General features: G+C 39.3%; 1 protein-coding gene and 1 long non-coding RNA gene across 7 annotated transcripts in view; one reads left to right on the forward strand and one right to left on the reverse strand.

The window, feature by feature from the left end:
* kndc1 (kinase non-catalytic C-lobe domain containing 1) overlaps positions 1 to 13954 on the forward strand; it is a 39889-nt gene extending 25935 nt beyond the window's left edge. For 2 of the 5 annotated variants that reach the window (XM_072709608.1, XM_072709607.1), the window contains exons 15-32: positions 25 to 749; positions 1067 to 1205; positions 2559 to 2818; positions 3374 to 3771; positions 3996 to 4028; positions 5143 to 5236; positions 5312 to 5409; positions 5757 to 5965; positions 7495 to 7605; positions 7685 to 7826; positions 8270 to 8449; positions 8750 to 8965; positions 9342 to 9424; positions 9621 to 9774; positions 9859 to 9981; positions 10135 to 10194; positions 10960 to 11117; positions 12510 to 13954. In XM_072709608.1, coding sequence (XP_072565709.1) covers positions 25 to 749; positions 1067 to 1205; positions 2559 to 2818; positions 3374 to 3771; positions 3996 to 4028; positions 5143 to 5236; positions 5312 to 5409; positions 5757 to 5965; positions 7495 to 7605; positions 7685 to 7826; positions 8270 to 8449; positions 8750 to 8965; positions 9342 to 9424; positions 9621 to 9774; positions 9859 to 9981; positions 10135 to 10194; positions 10960 to 11117; positions 12510 to 12741 — 3415 coding nt within the window. In that variant the 3' untranslated portion in view covers positions 12742 to 13954. Of the gene's footprint in view, positions 1 to 24; positions 750 to 1066; positions 1206 to 2558; positions 2819 to 3373; positions 3772 to 3995; positions 4029 to 5142; positions 5237 to 5311; positions 5410 to 5756; positions 5966 to 7494; positions 7606 to 7684; positions 7827 to 8269; positions 8450 to 8749; positions 8966 to 9341; positions 9425 to 9620; positions 9775 to 9858; positions 9982 to 10134; positions 10195 to 10959; positions 11118 to 12509 lie in introns of those variants that run through there. The other 3 variants (XM_072709609.1, XR_011989476.1, XR_002841689.2) reach the window with 3 other exon arrangements.
* LOC111858817 (uncharacterized) lies at positions 599 to 15648 on the reverse strand. 2 transcript variants are annotated; one of them, XR_002841692.2, is made up of 5 exons: positions 15522 to 15648; positions 12616 to 12691; positions 8304 to 8438; positions 7026 to 7383; positions 599 to 718 (listed from the first exon to the last, which is right to left on the reverse strand). It is a non-coding gene; the product is annotated as an uncharacterized lncRNA (long non-coding RNA). The 2 variants fall into 2 exon arrangements; XR_011989477.1 differs by lacking the exon at positions 599 to 718 and having other exon boundaries at positions 6616 to 7383.
* Positions 15649 to 20520: the final 4872 nt, after the last annotated feature.

Here is a 20520-nt window from a genome sequence, read left to right on the forward strand (position 1 = left end):
TTTATCAATCTGCATTTTTTACAGGAAAAGTGAGAATGGCAGTAACAATCATCTGAAAGCCAAACCCGAACACAAAGACAATGCACTTATGGAGTATGTGCCACGGGTTCCAAAGGAAGATGCCATTTATCTTGGCTCCCAGGAGAGTGTTTGTTTACCAGAATCATCCACTTCCTCCAGTGGAAAGATGTTAGTCAACAGCCCATCACTGACAACAGCACAACATACTGAATGCGAGGGTCAGACTCTTCCTCATCACTGCAGCAGTACATCTGCTTTCTCCACCAATCAGGTCACTGGCAGCATGTACAACAGCTACCTCCTGAGGCAAGACCCCAAAACGGGGCTGCTGACATTGTTCCCTGTGCACATTGCTGCCCCAGAGCCCATTCCTGGCCTGAACATCAACATCCCCCCACTATCAGCCGTAGCTAGTGAGCTCGTCTTGAGCTCTGTGGATCAGGGGGCCCCTAAGACATCAGCAGGAAGCTGGAGATCACCTGCTGCACAGAATGCTGAAGCATCTCTCACGCCGCTGGCTTCACCACAGATGGACAGGGTCCCGAAGCACAAGGACTCTGGCGGAGAAGGTGGCAGAGAACAGTCCCTAAGAAGTTTGGCTCAGTCTCCTGCAGAACAGCCTCTTTCAACCCAGGTCCATCCCTCTCTACAGGCGGTCATGAACCTCATTAGAGCAGAGTTTGGCTTCGACAGCTATCTGGAAAATGGAGCAGAGGACCTCAAAATGGGTTAATGTCATGTCATCTGGAAAGTTTTTGTATTCTTCTAACATTATGAAGTCATAAATACCAGAACGATTGTATCACCCTTCTGTAGTTATTTCTTGTAGATAAAGTACAGTCAGAATGGGGCTAGTAAGAGGTTGTTAATCAAGCTTATTTTCTTTGCATTTGGATGCTAATATTTCCATCCTGTGTTTAGTTTTCATAACCTGGAAGGATAAAAATGATCTCAGTGTAATTCCAGTTACAAAAAATAGAGTCCCAAATTTGTTTGAACTGTATTTTTTCAGTGATTTAATTTGCTTTTTTTTGTCTATTACAAGGGGAGTATATATTCTCTCTAAGAGACCTCCAGTATGATACGTTTTGCAGTGCTGTTTCTGAAAAATTCTTGGATTTCTGCTGGAATGAGAAATTACTAGAAGCACTTTACAACGTGGTGAACAGAAAGCAGACCTCTTTGTACGTATGCATTTTGTCCAGGATATATTAATTCAGCAACAGTGTTGCCCCTTCAAGAATTTTCTTCAATTTTATATGCATTGGCATTGTTTTGTTATAAACATTATATAGTGGATTACCTTGGAATTTACATAGGTTTAGCCAAAAATGTATTTTACCCTTTTCTTAACCTCCTTTGCCAATGCGGTTGAATGGTTTTAGAGCTGCATATGTGCTACAGTGGTGGTCAGTGGTGGCTTGATAGTTAGGGTAGCGCACTTGTAATTGAAAGATTGCAGGTTCGAATCCCCCACCAGCAAGTCACCACTGAGGTACCCTGAGCAAGGTACCGTCCCCAAGCACTGCTCCCCGGGCGCTGAATTAGCTGCCTCCTGCTATGTCACGAAAGTCACATATGGGTCAAATGCAGAGGTCACATTTCGTTGTTGCGCACTGTGTGCTGTGGTGTGTTGACAATGACCACTGATCACTAAATTCTAAAATTCTACATTGACTAATTAATTCATTGAACTCAGTAAAAACCAGGACCTTGGGCCAAGGACAAAAGACAGTTGTGAGTTTGTCAAGGTAACCATAGTTTTGCTTCTGATTGTAGGTCAGATTGGGTACAGAAAAATATATCCTTAAATGACTGCAAGCAAAAGTCACTACCTAAAAGAACAACATTCTAGCCTCATAAGTGTTCACTGCGAAGATAAAATGTAAATAGTATTTTAATTATACAAATAATAATACATTTTGATGTGTGTTTGACAATGTCAGTGATATGTCAATTACGACTTATTTTAAAGCTTATCCCAGTTCAGGATGTTTATTCCGAGATTTATTCAGCTGTCACCAAAGTTTATGACAAGTCAATGATTGTTTTTGCTAGGTTGTTGGAGGGGGGTGGGGGGTGGGATGGTTGTCTATGTGTCATAAAAATCAACCAAATCAGATTACTGACAGATTTCACCAAAAGGTTATTTTTATTTTTAACAGCAGGAATCCTACCTTTTTATACTGAATTAAACATATCTGTAATGTGGCCTGCATGCTACAGTATAGGGAGATTTATTTTATTAAAAATTGCTGTAGATTCATCTTCCATTTAGGATTTTGATAACAAAATACAGTCATGGGAAGTGTCAAAATGTTTGAAAGAAAAAAAAAACGATTAATAATTATTGCAATAATAACGAATAAGCAGTAATTATTATTTTAAGATTTCTTAGCTTTATATTTCTGTTTTTTCACCACATATTCTTTTGTTTCAGGCTTATATTTGTGCAAGAACGTTTTGCGGCAACACATTTCTGAAATACAGTGAATTTTATGTGACTGAATGAACTGTTTTTCTATGGTGCTACACAGGTCTGCTTGGAGCTCTACAATCCGACCTGTCTCTAATGTTCAGCCTTCATCAAAGGTAGCAGAAAGGGCAGCTACCTCACCCCAGGGTGGAGAGCATAGCACTGCAGTGCAAGCATGGGAGCCGAATCACGTGAGCTCAGACAGAGACAACCATGCAAACACAGGAAAGATTCTCAGAAGGTCGCTCAGTGCACCTGAGCCCCAATCTTCCTGTGCAACTGTAGAAAAACCAGAGGAACTTCATCAAGATGTCAACATAGGTTAGAGATTTCTGTCCTTATGCCTCTGGCAGCAGAAATACAGTTTAGTTTTCCTTTTAAATATACATTTAAAGGCTGTTTCCAGACTCCTTTCAATCTGAGAATTTGATATTTTCACTGAATAGCTACAGAATATCAGTGACCTGTAACAGATTTTTTTTTTTCATTTTTGGTCTGATAATTCTAAAGGTCTGTTGTACACCCTTGCTTTAAATTACAAAATAATGCATGAATATTACATTTGGTGTATTGTTTATTAGTTATGTCTAAATGTTTTTTTGTTGTAATATTTGTTCGATATCTAAATCAATATTATATACATGTGCTATGTATAAGAGGCCAAATTTAAATGGTGACGGACCTAGTTATGACAGGCACTGTGCATTGAGGACAGTCAGAAGCAAACTGAGGTCATGATGCTTCCCTCAGCAGGAGATAGTTGCCATAGAAACAGACAGCAGAGACAGAAAAGTTCCTGTCCTGCTTTGCACACACATAGAACTATTGAAGGCCAGCAGCGAGTTTTTATATCTGAAATTGTTTTTCTTCATTCAGCTATAGGCAATACTTCTCTATCTGCTCCTGTGGAAGGAATGAAAGGTGGAGAAGTGGCCACAGGAGACGCAGACTTCAATGAAAATTCTGTGGGTGTCGCTGATGAAATTCCCCCCAACACTGAGCCCTCATGGTGGATGGGAGGGGCAGAGGGAGACCTTGGGAGGGGCTGTCATGACCAGCGGAGTCTGGACTTCTCAGAGGACATGGAGGATATGGAGTCCCTGACATGGGATGGGTGCCCTCTGTCTGCTGTTGGGGAGCTTGATGGACACGGCTGCAGTCCTGGCTGGGCTTTAGCTTTCTATGGGGGCGACTACTTCAGACAGGATGTGCTAAATTATGTGAAGAAGCTCGGCCAACACAGCGAGGAACCGTGTATAGAGACCAAACAACAGGTGGGTCTTTGGTGCAAGTATATTTTGTATCAAACAAATATATAAATGATATGGAAGTTATTACTCTGCTCTTTGAATCACATACTTTTTGGGTGAAATACTGTTAGTTGACATGTAGTGAAATGGTTCTGTTATTATTATTATTTGATTTCATATTTTATGGCTGTTGGCTTTTTTCCTAATCCTAATTTTCAAAATTCATTTTATGCTAACTAAATTGAAAGGACCAGTCTTTCTTAGAACAAGATTTTAAACAGGTACGTTTAAGTAAAAATATTCACGTTTTTACTTATAAACTGGTTCAGTCATCTACAATATGCTTACATCAATTAAATGTCCTGTCTGCTTATACTTTTTTGTTAAATTTCAGATGATCAAATAAAAACTCCATTTGGCATCAGTTTTGTTGTAGTGATGAAAGTTAACGTTTATGTGTAAGATCTGGATTTCAGGTTATATTATCGATATTAGCAGTATTACTATACTATATACATATTTCATGAAACTTTTTCCTCCCAAAAATCTATTATTTTTTAGAACTATTTAGTAGAGCAGTAGTTACGGGCAATATGGTGGTTAGCACTGATATTGCTTCTCACCTGGTTTTGGGGGTTTGAATCCCACCTCTTATCTGTGTGTGACCTGAATGATTCTATTCTCATATCCATCTCTATTGCGTATCCATATTCCGTAGCTGCTTATGCTGTACATGATAACAGGGAGCACATTCTCCTGAGGTTTGCTGAGGTTACCCCACTTTCCTCATGCTGTCCACAGACATCCAGTTAGACTAATTGGTATCCCATCCTCACCCTGCCTTCTGCCCTGTACTGCCTGTAAAAGGGCCCCTGCAACCCTGTCTCCTATATGCAGTTGGAGGATGGATGGATGGATGGATGGGTCTATATAAAGAATAAGCAGAATAATTGCAAAAGAATGACTGGAAACTATGCCCTGCATTCACATATTTTTAAGTAGAAAACAGGTTTGACTATTTTCTAATAAAGCTGCTAAATAAAAAGACACAATTTGTTCATTATCTCTCAGTTGAATATTAATTACACCCTTTTCTTTGTGATCGTTTTGATGATGTTGAAGTTTGCCTTTGCCTCCGTCACTTACATGGTCAGACCAGGCTTCCTTTAGCTATTGCCTAGCTTTACTTCAAATGAGGTATTGATTTCTGTAACCATGGTGATGGACGCAATGGCTGAAATGCCACAGTAATGAATAGCTCTGGTTACAACTGTTACCATACCATTTCATTTACTTGTAACGTTTCATTTTCCTTTTTGCATTTTTTTTGCTTACTAAGATTGCATTGTAAGCAAGTATTTTAAAGATTTGAAATATGCGTATTATTGTATACAGGAACTTCATCAGCAGCTTATGATAGAGACGAGGAATCTGAAAAAGACGAGAAATTTCTACCAAAAGCTGATGCATCAAGAGAGGAAAAATAAAGGTAAATGAACTGACTGGAAAGGAAAATGGCATGCATTGAGCAGGCAATGTTCTCAACTATGTTTTCTTCACAAAGGTTCAGATGCCAAAACCATGCTGTCTAAACTCCAAGGTCAGCTTGAGGAGATGCAATCCAAAGTAGAGTTTTTGGACTCTGTGAAGAAATACCTTGAGGTGAGGGGTGACCAAATGTATCTCCCATTAGAAAGATAATTGATTGAATAATTAATTTCATTAATTAAATGCATGCATTGTTCCATCCATCTATTCATCCATTTTTAAATGTCTTTCTATTTGCTACTGTGATACCTAAATTTCCTGGGGATTAATAAAGTATCTGTCTGTCTGCCTGTCTGTCTGTCTGCAAGTACCGTATGTCTGTCTATCTGCCTCTCTGTCTGGAATTGTATACTTTGGGTTAATGAGCTAATTAAGATGTGATTTGTGCTTCACCCAGCTGAGAAGGTATTATATAACTATGCTAAACTAATATTAAGCTAATTCATTTTGGAACTTCACAGGTTTTGTGTATGGACAACTGGGGTGTGGAGACCCCCCTCTTGCCCTCACTGGCGGCCCATGAAGATGCCCCCCTAGTGCTGATGCCCTCTGAAGGCCCCTCTGTACTTTGCCTGCAGTCAGCAGTGGGTCGAGGAAGAAGCACCCAGACTGGAATTAGCCCTCTGCTGGCTGGAACCCCCCTGGGCCTCATGTCGTATCTGTACAGCAGGTAAGTGTGTGTTTCGAGGGGGTCTTTCCGTGTGCTTCTGTTTGAATTTAACTGCATACATTGTTAATTCAGAATGTACAGTAAGCCAGCTGTCTCAATTCAAAAGTTAAATTTATCATAGATTGTTATCATCTAACACTGAATTTTAATATGGGATAAGTAGAATTATATGGCGGCACAGTGGTTCTATGAGTAGCACTGTAGCCTCACACTTCCAAGGTTGTAGGTTTGAATCCTTAATCCTTACCCAAAACATGTGGTTAACTGAACTGGTGTCTCTAAATTTCCCTTAGTGTGTGTGTGTGTGTGTGTCCTGTGATGGCCCTGAACATCCTGGGTGAAAGTTTGACAATTCCCAGAAACAAATCAAATGGTTTTGTGATGAAGTCATCAAAAGGGATCTATATTCTAACTGGTTGTTAAATGAGCTAAATGAAGGCAAATTGTGTTTCAAATGGTTTTTCATTTTGAGAGTTTTGCAGAAAGAAATTCACTTGTACACTGGAATATAGTCATACTTTGTCTGCCTGAATTACTTGTAGAGTGCCTAGTGATGTTACAAATGAGACATCTAAATTTTATATAAAAATTATTTTAACTGTCAAAGCTGCATCTCTCCTACTAATAAAATGCTTTTTTTTTGGATCAGATTTATTTTGTGCCAACTTTTTATTAGGCTCTGGGAATCACTATACAGCTGATAAAACCTCAATCCATCCGCTGAAATATTCCCTTATTTCTCTCTGAGGATCAATATTGTACCATCATATCTACTAATCTCATTTCATCTCACAAGCATCCATTACTAACAAAAGATGAATCAAAAGCAAAATACATCCATTTAGAAGTTTAAGCAGCAGATATGACCACATACAAAGGCAACAAATTAATTTGCGAGACACAAAGGGTGCAGAGGGAGTTTTTATAAGACAAAGGTGAAAATTAATATATATACTTTGACAAGAGTCAAATCATTATTGTTAGATAACTTGGTCAAAGCATCTCCAAAACGGCAAGGTTTGTGGGGTGCTCATGGTCACGGTTCATGGTGAATACGCACTTGGAGTAGCCCTTGGAGAGAAGAACCACGATGCACTGACGGTGCTGGGCATGCATTGCTCTGTGTGTCATGACACATTACTCCTGCGACCAAGACAACAAAAAAATTACGAGAAAAAAATAGTAACGAGAAACAACTTTTGGTATATATATATATATATATATAAAGCATGGCCTTTGTGAAGTTCTTTAGGATGGAGATAATGACTAAGAATCTGCATGGAGTAGCTGCATGACTAATTGCCTTCCCTGGTAAGAGAGGCCCTTGTGCTTATCTTCTACTGCCCAACTTATTCGAACAGCAAAAATACATCTTGGGACCAAAAGGCACCACACATCCTTCCCACATTTCTTCTCACCTGCACACAAAAAAATATTGTTTATTTTCGTATTCAGATGACATGAATTTTAGCTATGAAATGCTAGTTAACAAATATCAGCATCATAAATTTTATCATTGTCTCTCATAGAAATGCATACCTTGAAGGCTACGTCCAACAGTTCCTGTATACCTATCGTTACTTCTGCACCCCAAAAGAATTTCTACAGTTTCTGATGAATAAACTGAGAAGTACAGCTGGGTAAGATTAAGTATGATAAACATTTATTTTGATATTTTGGTGTTATGGACTGCACTTTTGATTGTGAGTTTTCACCCAGCCAGGAAGCCTCCACTGTTCAAATGAAGGTATACCACCGGAGTCTGGACCTACTGCACAGCTGGTTGGAAAACTGCCGACAGCTGGACTTTCCCCCAAAGTCTAGCCTTATGCAGACTTTAGAGGACTTTCTCACTAGGGAGGTGGGTGTAAATACTGTGGACTATGCAACACAAAACATTAAATAAATCACTTTAATGTAGCGGAAGATTGTGTTTATTATTATTATTATTATTATTATTATTACTATTGTTGTTGGTGTTATTATTATTATTATTTCTATTATTATTATTGTTGCTGTTGTTTTTAATTGTTGTTATTATTATTATATTATAAATGCCTTAATATGCTTATGACTAAAAATTATTTTTGCATAGATTCAACATAATACTCCGAATTACTGGCATACGTCTTTATTTTTGCACAAAAGGCTCTAGATCTTTCATTGAAATGTGCAAATATTTCTTTTTTAGTTTTAATAGTCCACAGACAATGATAAATGCCACTAGCATTTATGATGGTTTGCAAGTGTATTTTGCAGTTATCAGCATATAGAAAACGATCACAGCCCAATACTGTTATTCAGGTGATTCCAGTTGACAGTGAGGCAGAGAGCTTACTGGCAGTGCTTCAGAGCTCCCCCAAGAGGAGGAATGGCCGTGCCTTTTCATCTCAGTGCTGTAATCACACCAGACTTCAAGAGGAAGATGACGCCCACTCAGTCCGCACTCTTTGCAAACAGTTATCAGAGGATTCTGGGAAAAGAGTACGCATTTCACTCTTTACGTTCCTTTTTTTAGTTTTAGGTTGTTCTACACATATACTCCTGCATTCCACTTGGAGAATGAGCATAAACTCAGTGTAACATCCAAAACAATTACATCCTAGTGCATCTAGTACCATTATTGATATTGAAACATACAAATTATATGTGTGTGTGTGTGTGTGTGTGTGTGTGTATATATATATATATATATATATACACACACACACACACATATATATATATATATAAGTTCAACAGATGTGCTTGGTATACATATGTTATATGTGCATTTCTGTGAAGAGTTTTCAGTGGAGGATCAGCAGAGTGGTGGAACCCCAAGCCATCCCACCAAGAGAAAAGGCCTATTGTATTGCAGCAGCCTTGCCTCGTCCCTGCTACAGTTCCCTTGTGGATAATCTGTCCAGCTCCTGCCTGAAGACTGAAGAGCGGCACCCCTTCTTTCAGAATGAGCACAGTACCCAGTGCTGTGCTCAACAGCTCACTCTGCTCCAACAGGTTTAGTATACTTACTTTAGAGAGTGCTAACTTGTCATAGTTACTGTACTGTACTATATATATGCTTACTATAGTATGTATTTTATACTATACTGCCACAGCAGATACTATGTGTACACTGCTTCAAGAGAGAACATATATACCTTCTGCACCATCACGCATTTTAAATATGCAGCCCACTCCATGTCACCTAAGCGTGTTCTAGAAAATTCTTCTTCAGTTTTTATCACTAGAAAGTATTTGTATTCTCTAATACTGAACCTTAATTTAACAGCAAGGTTACACCATTTGTTTTCGATACATAGACCACAATCGTGTCAACAGCATTAGCATGATTGTCTTTAGGTTGTTGTTGTGATTTGGATTTGCCTTGCAGGAAATATTTCAAGGTTGTCATCCTGTTCACTTCCTCAACTCCAGAGCACAGGGGGTCAGGGACAAAGCCATATGTATCACAAAGTGAGTACATGATCTGAACCAAATGACATGCATTTGCATGTAGACTTGGACTTTCTCCTGTGAAACAGTGTCAGAATGCATTAAAAACTCCTCTTCTGTATAACTTGACTGAAATTCATTATGTTGCATATATATAACATTCTTCGAGCACTATAAAAATGTTGCATGAGTGTTAGTTGCCATTGTGTTTCAATAGACCACTGTCACCTGACTCACCGCCAGTAGAGGGCAGCAGCCTCTTTGTTCAAGAAGCAACAGTGCAAGATAAACCCTTGATTCAGCTGCTGAAGCACGATGAGAACGTCAGTAACTGGGTGTCAGCTGAAATTGTCATCTGTGACTCCATTAAGGTACAGCTACTGTATCATGGAGGCAAATCATTGTTGGGAACCGTTTAGATTGTATAAAGACTGTGTTTTGTTTATATGTTCTAGGCACAAGCTGGTTTGCTTTCAAAATTTCTTATGATGGCCAAGTATTGTTACGAATCAAGAAATTTTGCCACAGCCATACAGATTCTTGGAGGACTAGAGAATGTCATTGTGAGACAACTACCAGTAAGTCCACTTAAATGTAATCTTCAGAAAACATGTGTCCTTTGTACTAGTACAAATGTCTAATAAGCAGGGGTGTACAGGGGGGCGCACTGGCCCCAGCTGACCCAAAGTGACCCTCTCACCCAATCACTTACCGATTATTTTTCCTACCAGGCATGGAAACATCTCTCTGCTAAAGTATGTGAGGTCCTGGAGGAGCTGAAAGCAGTGCAGGTACAGTGCAGCTCGTCTAGTGGTTCTTAGGCAGCTGTCAAAAGGACTGTGATGTGCAAATTTGGAACTTTATTTTTGTTTTCAAGCAAAATACAGAAAAAAATTCGAGAATTTCTAACGGCTGTTTAATTTCCTGTTGCCTACATCCTTGGCAGAACCTGAACATTCCTTGCAATCATTTTATTATCATCTACAGATTTTCCATAACACAACTTATAATTAATTCATAGGAAACAAAAAACAGTCACAAAAGCCATCCATCAGTTTAAGTATCCTTATACTGACATGTAATTTAACCTGTGTTATTAAATAGGCTTCCAATTCAAATGAAAATAGTATTCTTTGGTAATGCAAGTGTTTTTTTCTAAATGTTGAGCATCTTGTGATGTATAACTTCAGATTTTTTTTTAAATCACCAATCATTACCAATTACCAATTATGAAGTACATATTACGTAATGATATACATTAGTAAACATTTACATACACCATCTTAATGCTTCTTTGAATCTAAAGTTGCATGAAGGGATATTCATTTGTGTTACTTAAAATGTGTTACAAAAATCCTGATTGATGTGAAGTAGTATACAGATAATTTATATAGCATAATTTCATGTTAAAGCACTATTTACCTATTTAAAGGTTGTCTTTAGTTTTGTGTATATGTGCGTAGATTTTATACCTTTTAGGAAATATTTATACATAGAGCGTTTTATGTATCAAGCTGATTAAAACAAACTATATTTTATCACAAATACTTCTGCAGGTTTTCCTAAAGAGTGATAACCTGTGTCTTATGGAGGGGGAGCAGTTCAAGAGGCAACCCACCCTCCCAGCAGCTCTGATACTGGCCATGCATGTCCAGCAGCTGGAGATTGGGGCTTTCACACTCGCCAGTGGAGCCTACAAGTGGCCAAAGCTAAGGTAGATCTCAGTGCAAAGTATCTCAGCCCTTCTACTATGCATATTATAAGCTCTGTAAACATATAAATAAAGGTGTGAAGTTTTTGTAACATTATTCACTAGGAGAAACTTGATCTTTTAAGGGGAATAATCAATCAGTCCCTTAAATTTGAACATCTACGGCTATACTCATTTCGGTTTCTTGATTATAAATGTTCCATTAATGTTTAAATACATGTTCCAACTGGTAATTCAATAAATGGTTTAGATTCCACACAATATAAATGATACATGTACAGCTGTCTAAATAAACGGGAATTCCGTACTTCAGGAGATGTTACATCTGGTAAATGTACGTTTGACTAACAGTCTGCATTTCAAAAAACATTGCTGTTATAAGTATCCTTTTCATCAAAGCACTGTAAAAGAACAGAATACAATGGAGATATGAATATATTTGCAGTTTCGATACATGGGTATATTTGCAAGTGATTTTACAGAGTTTGAGGTTATATATTGTCAGAATTGAAAAGCAGCTGAAGAACATAAGCTGAATTTCCTGCAGCCGCCACAACTCCCAAACCATACAAGACCATACAAGAAGTGCACTGCTGAATGTAGATAAGACAGGCTTTTATCTCTCATTTTAGTAATGCATTGATAATAGATAATGGTGGAATAGAAAATTGATTGTTATTTTTAATGGAGTATTCTTATGATTTATTTTGATATCACGTTATGTACAAGTAGCATAAACGTGCATTTAATGAACAGTAACCATTACTTAACAGTGTATTCATCATACATTGCATTGTGATTTAGGCTTTGCTATATTGTCCTGTAAGCAGCCGCTAATCTCCTAAATTATCTTCCTGATTAAGAAAGTTTGTCTGTCTGTCTGTCTATCAGTCATACTACCATACTAAGGCCATTTGTTAATAACAGAGACTGGTTATTGTCTTGGTAGGTGACCTAAACAAGCATATCACTAGTATCACTAGCTTGAAAAAATATGAATATAATAGGAATATTCTGGCATCTTGTACCCATGCTTCAGCCCCCACCTCCCTAGTTTTCAGTTTTCCTCCAGGGTATTTCAGAAGTTTTCTTTCATTATATGTGTTCTGTAATCACTAGAATCTTCTGTGAGTAATTGTTCTGTGAGTAAAGGTTGTTACCATGCCCTAGTAATAATACAGTCATTTAGGAAAAGTAGTGCTGGAGTATTTATGTGCAGTATTACCCACAATGTAGCAGAGGTGGTAGGATTTTCATCTGAATTGAATTTATGAGTATATTCTGTAAATAATTTCCAAAATGAAATAATATTTCTAATTTCCAAAAATTGATTTTTAATGAAAATGGTGGCAAAATGTGCATTGGGTGACATATCCTTTTCTGTATTTGTTGAAGGAACATAGCAAAGGTTGTGAGCCAGATCCATGCCTTCCAGGAGAACAAGTTCACGTATGTCCCTGACCGAGAGCTGCAGACCTACCTGCGGCAGCGCATCGCCTACCTGAGTGACTGTGACATTGCGCTTCTGGCTGCCGAGAATGACACCAACTTCCAGCAAATCCTTGCCGAACGTCACTCTAAGAGGATACAAGACACGCTGCGTAAAGTGAAGGCCACTTTTCAGTGACATTTCCTCAAAGGCACCACATACCATGTCTTATTCTGGCTGCAGGTATACATGGCGAATGCAGTGGCTAATATAGACATATTTCCTTAAGTTCATGTTAAGAAATGTACCATATTGTAAAACACTGGAAAACTGTATTGAGATCCATAGTTTACACCAAAGGTTGCCAGCCTAGAGGAATTCCAGGTGTTGGAGGAAAGGGACATTTAATAGTATGCGTTTAGCATGTTTATATATGTTATAAAAGACCAGGAATTGTTAGGAAACCACAACCACATGCCGAGTTTATTCATTTCAGTAATTTTGGATTCGTATATCAATATTATGCATAACAGTGCTAAAAGAAAATGACTCCCTGATTTTTACTGGACACTTCTGTCACCTTTAACATAACCTTGATGAAATCTGAATGCCAGATAGTGCTGAAAAAGAAATCAGATCAAAATGAATTATAACACATTAGTTAGTGTGTAGATATGATTATATTTCCAAATTAAGCATCCATGGTCTCAACCAAAAAAATAATAAGAAGAAGAATAAAAAGAGGAAATAAATTCCATTTCGTAATTCTTTATGGTAAGGTTTAAAAAGGCTTACATTTCTGTACAATGTAAAAGTTCTGTTTTTGTCACTAAAAAAACTAAAATATCTGGTATTAACTTATACCATATGTATTTGATTTATAATTGAACTAATGTTCCTATCTATTGCAACTATATCTGTCTTAAAAGTGTAATTCAGTTTGAAGGAAACAGAATGTAATTTTAAGTGCTTAATTTTCTATTTGTAGGAAAAGGTTTAGCCGAATTGTTTGTTTTGGATTTAGTTTGTTTTTGGAAGATTTAAACCACGTTATTAAGCTTTTTATTAAGATGTCTATTTTACGTCTTCATTAGCATCTCTTCATTATTCCATCGGTTGGTTTATAGGTTATTTTGGTTAAATGTAACAAATGTAACATAACATAAATGTTATAGGAATTTCTTATTGAAAAAAAATCAGTACAGTACATTCTTTATACATACTAGTACTGTACCATAATTGTTTTAATCTTTACGTATAATGTCCGTTTTTAAGACTATGTATAATTCTTCTACTGGGCCTGCAAATGGTACTTTGATGTTTCATTTTCTCACGACTTCAAAAACAACTGGACGGCATTGGAGGTTACTACTTGTAATCATAATATAAATTTTGTGGGAGTTTGGCTGCATTACTCGTTATTGTTTATTTAACTTTTTATAGTTGTATCCCAATATGATTAGAAGACACGGGCTTGTTTTTTCGCGGGTTCGTATGGAACACATGCTTTTTTGTTCGGTTGCTTAGGTCATTGCCAAAGAATTGCAAAGCTTCGCAGCGACAGTCTATGAAAAAGCTTATGCAGCATCGTCGCGAGGCAATAAGCGTCCCTGGAAGAGGCGCCTTCCAAAGCGCAAACAAGGCAAAAAACTCAAGACTTTTAAATCAATATGTCATTGATAAAAGAAATATTCAACAACCATTATACTGTATGTATTGTTTAGCTTAAACGACCTTTTATTGCCATTCTTGGTTGCTGGCCGAAACAGTGTTACAGACAGGTATTTAAGGTCCACAATAATAAAGTTTCCCTTTCGCAAAGTTACCAAAATCTACTTATTTTGTGAGAAATTAAGATTAATCTAAACTGCACAGTTAAAAAAACGATTGCATTACACTAAATGTAATTGTGCAGCTACTGTAATGCCTTTGATCTCTGTAATATGTACATAATTAGCCGGGCCTGGAATCTTGCGTCCTATCCCTGCTTCCCCGGTCCGTGCCTCGGCAATACGTAACAGGAACGCTAATGGTTACATAAATATTAGAAAGTAGTTAATTTACTACTTTGTAATAGTAAGTACACGTCAACGTAAATTCAACGCACACAAATTATACATTTCTTGAAAGGTGCTAATGTTTACGTACATAGAAAATGCGTCCCGGGTTTCCCTCTCGAGACGCATTTGCTATAAACACTGAAATGGTTCTTTTACTAATTTTACCTTATTGTGAATGCAAAAGAAAACGGCAGCCAATGTTAGGGGTAACATTAGTATACTGTACTGTAAATGTGCTAGTGTGACAAATATCTGTTAGGCGATACTGTACTCTATTTTACATGAAACTTTTGTTTTTTTTAAAGTATAATGTATATGTGGTGGCTTGATGGTTAGGGTAGTGCACTTGTAATTGAAAGATTGCAGGTTCGAATCCCCCACCAGCAAGTCACCACTGAGGTACCCTGAGCAAGGTACCGTCCCCAAGCACTGCTCCCCGGGCACTGAATTAGCTGCCCCCTGCTATGTCACGAAAGTCACATATGGGTCAAATGCAGAGGTCACATTTCGTTGTTGCGCACTGTGTGCTGTGGTGTGTTGACACTGATCACTAAATTCTAATTCTAATATTAATTAAGCTAACTTTTAAATTAAATTAAAGTGTTTTGGGAGCATATTTAGGGTTTAAACTACAGAAATAAGGACATATTACCATTTTTAGTGACTCTACCAATCCTCCTCACTCGCGACAGGTTCTGGAACGAAGCCTGGCGAATGTCCGAGGTCTGACTGTATTTTTACACCCGTTTATTACACCCGTACAACTACAACCCACACACCAGCACTGCTCACCGTACTCATCGCCCCGTTACTCCTCATACACACGGTGGGCGCACGCACACATACACTACGTACAACAATAAACATTAATATACATGACATAACACACAGCACATTTACAACGACACAAGCGATTACCGCGAACTATTTACAAAGCTGGCCTCGGTCCAACCTGCCCCGCTGCCCGCCGGTACCTCCACGCTACAAGAGCATCTGGCTGCAGATCTCCACCAGGAGGAGCTCCCACTACAGGGACGGAAACACGTGACTCCACAAGTGAGTCCGGACATGACGTTATGCAAACTTTTTGGGTTATAACGCAAAGGTTTTGGGTTATATCGCAGAGGTTTTGGGTTATAATAAAAAATATATATATATAAAAAAAAAAAAATTATATATAAAAAAGTTTTTTTTTTCTTCTGCCATTTTTTTTTTCATCCTTTGTCCCCTTAAGGGCTCCGTACCTTAGGGGCTCCGTAGGAATCTAACACGACAGCTGGGAGTAATAAATTAGGGGGCAGGGACAGGAGGTGAGACAAACAGACTCCAGGCACGTTAGGGCTCTTTAGGGCCATGGCTGGGAGGAGATCCAGGGCCAATGCTGACAGGAGGGGCAGGGCGTGATGCTTATATGAACTGTAGGTATTTTTTAATATGGCAGTCCCTGGAGCAATTGTAGTTATTGGCCAAATGGTGAGATCACTCTACTGATCATGGGATTTGAGACAGCAACATTATGATTCCTAACCCACAAAGCTGCCCCACCCTGCCCAACATTTTTTTTAATTCTTTTTTGGTCAGTGCATAAGCCATATCCCTGCTGAAACTAAACAGCATAGACCAGCATGATTTGGTACTGGTGTAGCTGGTGGACCACCATAGCTGTGCTGGTCTACCTGCACATGAAGCTGCTCCACCAGCAATATTTTACTAATGATGCTGGTCCACCAGCACCAAAACACAACATATGCTGGTGTAACCAGCACGCTTTATACTGGTCATGCTGGTAACCTGCTATGCTGGCCTATGATGTTTTTTTTTCAACAGGGATATGTTATATTAAGATTTTGATGTCTTATATGTTACATTGGCCGGCATCCCCTGGATTTCCCGAAAATATCACAAAAACGAAACAATAATCATGATTTACAGTTTTCCTGTTTGGTTTTAAAACAGAAATACAAAACATGAAGCCTATTTTTTCTTTTTCTGATTTTCCTTTTCCAGTTCTGATTTTGAAACAGAAAAAACAGAAAACGCCGCTGTTTTTTGTTTTTTTCCGATTTGGTTTCATTCACACAGACAACTGTGAATATTACAAAGCCTGGAGAGAGCAGACACAGTCTGCTCCTGTCTGCTACTGTAGGTGCATTGCATCGGACCATCAAAGCACCAGCAGAAGCGGAGGCTCCGGCTACTGGCAATTGTTTGGAAAGAACTCAGAATCAAGAGAAGTAAAGTAAGAATTGTCATAAAGTCAAAATTCCGAGAAATGAAGTAAGAATTGTGGGAAATCAAGTCGCAAATTCCTGAAATAAATCTGAAATAGCTAGAAATATAGACTGAATACTGAGAAATAAAGTCGAACTTCCCTATATGTATTACAAAGAAATTTAGCATTACAGTGAACCCCCGCCTATCGCGGAAGATGCGTTCCAGACGCATCAACGATAGGTGAAAATCCGCAATATAAAAAGACCATATAAATATATTTTTTTAAATAGTTTAAGCCTTAAAGTACCCATCCCACACGCTTTAAACAACATGTAAACTTATTAAAACAACATACTGTACACAGATTTTCTTTGGTGTTTGGGCTGTGGGAAAGTGCTGTTTTATTCTGATTTCAAGATAAATAAAATAAAAACTTCATGTATTAAGTTGTGTGATGTTTTAGTGTTTATAGTAATAATGACCATGAATCAAATATTGATACATAAGTATATGACTTCATAGTTAAATTAAGCCTTTCAGAGAATTAACAGGAAATGAACCAGTGGGCAACAATATCAAGATGGCCTTCTTGTTATTTATGGCAAATGAATCACACGTTCTGCACACACAAACACACATATATACAAATATGCATAGTCCCCGTATTCATATCTTTACAGGGACTCTCCGTTCATTTCTATGGGCATAACCCAAATCCCAACTATGGCAACTTTAACTCCTACCCAGCCCTAACCTTAACCATAAACACCCAAACAAAATATAAGAATTTTAGCATTTTTTGTTTTTGAATCCATTATAGATTTTTATAAAACTGAGGTTATCCTTGTGGGGATCACAAAAAGTCCCCACAAGGTAAAAAGCTACAGTAAATCTGGTCCCCATAATGTAATATTTACAAAATGTACACAGACACAATGTATAAATATAATACCAAGCAGATTGCAATGTCCAGGAGATTGAAAGTCAGTAAGATACACAATATGGGTTGAGTGTCTTTCAAGTATCAACTAAAACTAATATGAGTGAAATCAAGATTGTCATTACAAGCAGTTATCGTGTGGAGCGAGACGGACGACGCGGGAGCAGACGGGAAGAGCAAACAAAAGGAACTTTATTAAACTAAAAAGGGTAAAATAGCAAACCAACAGAATCACAAGGGATCCAAAGGGGTAAAACAGAGAGGCAGTGATGGGTCATATAATAGTGTAGAGGCTGGAGGAATAGGGGTGTCTAGATGAAGTCCCTGAGGACTAGCGGCAGCCACCGGCACCCCCTGTCCAGCCCGTGGAAGCTGGTCATTACCAGCATAGACTAAAGTAAGACTAAGGAACTGATAGCGGACTGCAGGAAGCAGAAAGGAGCACACATCCCCATCACCATCAATGGCACTGCTGTGGAGAGGGCGAGCAGCTTCCGTTTCCTCGGGGGGCACTTGGCAGAGGACCTCACACGGACAGAACAGTAAAGAAGGCGCATCAGTGTCTCTTCTTTCTCAGGAGACTGAAGAGGTTTGGAATGAGCCCCCGCATCCTCACTGGATGCCGCACCGCCTGGTACGGCAACAGCACCGCCTACAACCGCAAAGCTCTGCAGAGAGTGGTGCGGCGTTCTGAGAGGATTATAGGTGAGCTTCCCCCCATCCAGGACACCTACATCAAGAGGTACCTGAGGAAAGCGGGGAAGGTCAGCAAAGACCCCAGTCACCCCAGCCAGGCAGACAGTGCAGCATCCAGTCCCGGACCAGCAGACTGAGGGACAGTTTCTTCCATCAGGTCATCAGACTGCTGAACTCTGACCATTAACCATGGGCACAGACACTCAGCCATTTACCACACATTGCACATGGTGCTCTTCTGCACATTATTTAACTGTACATTTTTGTTGCACCTGTATTATACTTGTATACTGGTGACAAGTGAAGTTACAATAAAAGTGATTTGATTTGACTGGCAGATCTGTATTACCCTATTGTATACATCAGAGTTCTCAGCCAGATAAGCAGGAGAAAAAATATTTCTGAATTTTGATTCTCTTTGTCCACGTGAACAGCTCTCAACATGACTGACATGAGCGGTCAGCTGAAGCAAAATTAAACACATACATTGGCTGCCCTTTCTGCCTTTCTCTTTATTTCCACCAGGGGATAGGTTACACCAAGAATCCTGATTTGTGTTTCTTTGGTTCGTGTTATGAGGCTGTAATTCAGCAGCAACTACACACCTTGGATCTGTGCCTTTATTTAGCCAGTCTTGCTCTTCACCAGGTCTGACAACAGCACAGCGGGGGGGGGGGGGGGGGGGGGGAGTAGTCAGCTATTAGCCCCAGATTCCCATTAGCCCCTTGCTTTCCTGTTCCTACCCCCTGGAAAACCTCATGCATAGACCCTGTATGGGAGAACACAGGGGAAGCCTTCTAATTACATGGGTAGTACATGCAAACTCCATGCACCTGGAACCCTGGTGGAGACCTGAGCCCCAGTCCCAGGGTTGGCAGGCAAGTGTGCTGACCACTGCACCATCATGCCGCCCCACTCAGTAATATATAATGAAGCTAAACCATGTTTTATGTACCTGTAATTGTAATAATTGCTGAACTGACATCTAAAGCCTCAACAGAATTCACTCGCAGAAACTGAGCACTACACCAGGACTGGTTTCTGCAAGAAAGGCAAATGGAAGCCCTTCTTGCTAAATACTTGCATCAAATTATGCCAGAGGCTCCACAAATATGAAATCAGTATGTTGTTTGGAATGAGAGTGAAGCGTTACGCTTTGTGCAAATCAAACACACCCCATTGTTCATTGCCTGAGGGAGAGCATACTAACCTTCAACAGGCAGGAACTCAGGGTTGTTCACCAACATTCTTGGGCAAGCTGAAGCAAAGCAGCACTTTGGACCCAGGGAAAAGTCCCAAAGGGTCATGCAGATGTGTGTGGTACATTGTGATTCAAAAATTTGCCCTATGATAGCTGAGGCTAATTGGGGTTACTAAAATTGCCCATAGGTGTGCATGTGTAAGTGAATGGTGTGTGAGTGCCCTGCGATGGGCTGGCCCCCCATCCTGGGTTGTTCCCCGCCTCGTGCCCATAGCTTCTGGGATAGGCTCCGGACTCCCCGCAACCCAGAAGGATAAGCGGTTTGGAAAATGGATGGATGGATGGATGCCCTATGAAAGTATGATGCAAGAAAAACATTTCAAACCTGTAGAATAAAATGTGATCATTTTCTGTAGGATGAAAACCTGCCGAGCAGCAATGCAAGGATGACAGATGCACAGAGGAACGGTTTATTCATGTAACAAATATCAACAGTATAGACGGTACTCTGCCTGAGTCGTAAAGAAAAAGGAAAATCGCTTATGCTTAGGGGGAGTTTATGAAGAAGATGCAGGCAATTTGGGGGAGATTCTGTTAGAATCAGCCTTTGTCCTGTAACTGTTCATGAGGAGGCAAGTATGAACTGATCTAGGTATCTGTGACAAACATGTGCTGACACTCCTGTTTAAATGGGTTGTAACTCCTTCCTACCTGCCCCTTATCCCACCTCCTTATCCACCCATCCATCTATCTTTCTGCTGCCCTTCCTGGTCATTGCCGCGGGGATAAGGTGAACTTCATTGGACCTGGGGATAAATTCTGGGGCACACAGCAGCAAGCTATGTAAAGTCCAAACAAAGAAACTG

This window comes from Paramormyrops kingsleyae, chromosome 3 (genome assembly GCF_048594095.1).
Source record: "Paramormyrops kingsleyae isolate MSU_618 chromosome 3, PKINGS_0.4, whole genome shotgun sequence".
In the NCBI taxonomy this organism is placed as follows: Eukaryota; Metazoa; Chordata; class Actinopteri; order Osteoglossiformes; family Mormyridae; genus Paramormyrops; species Paramormyrops kingsleyae.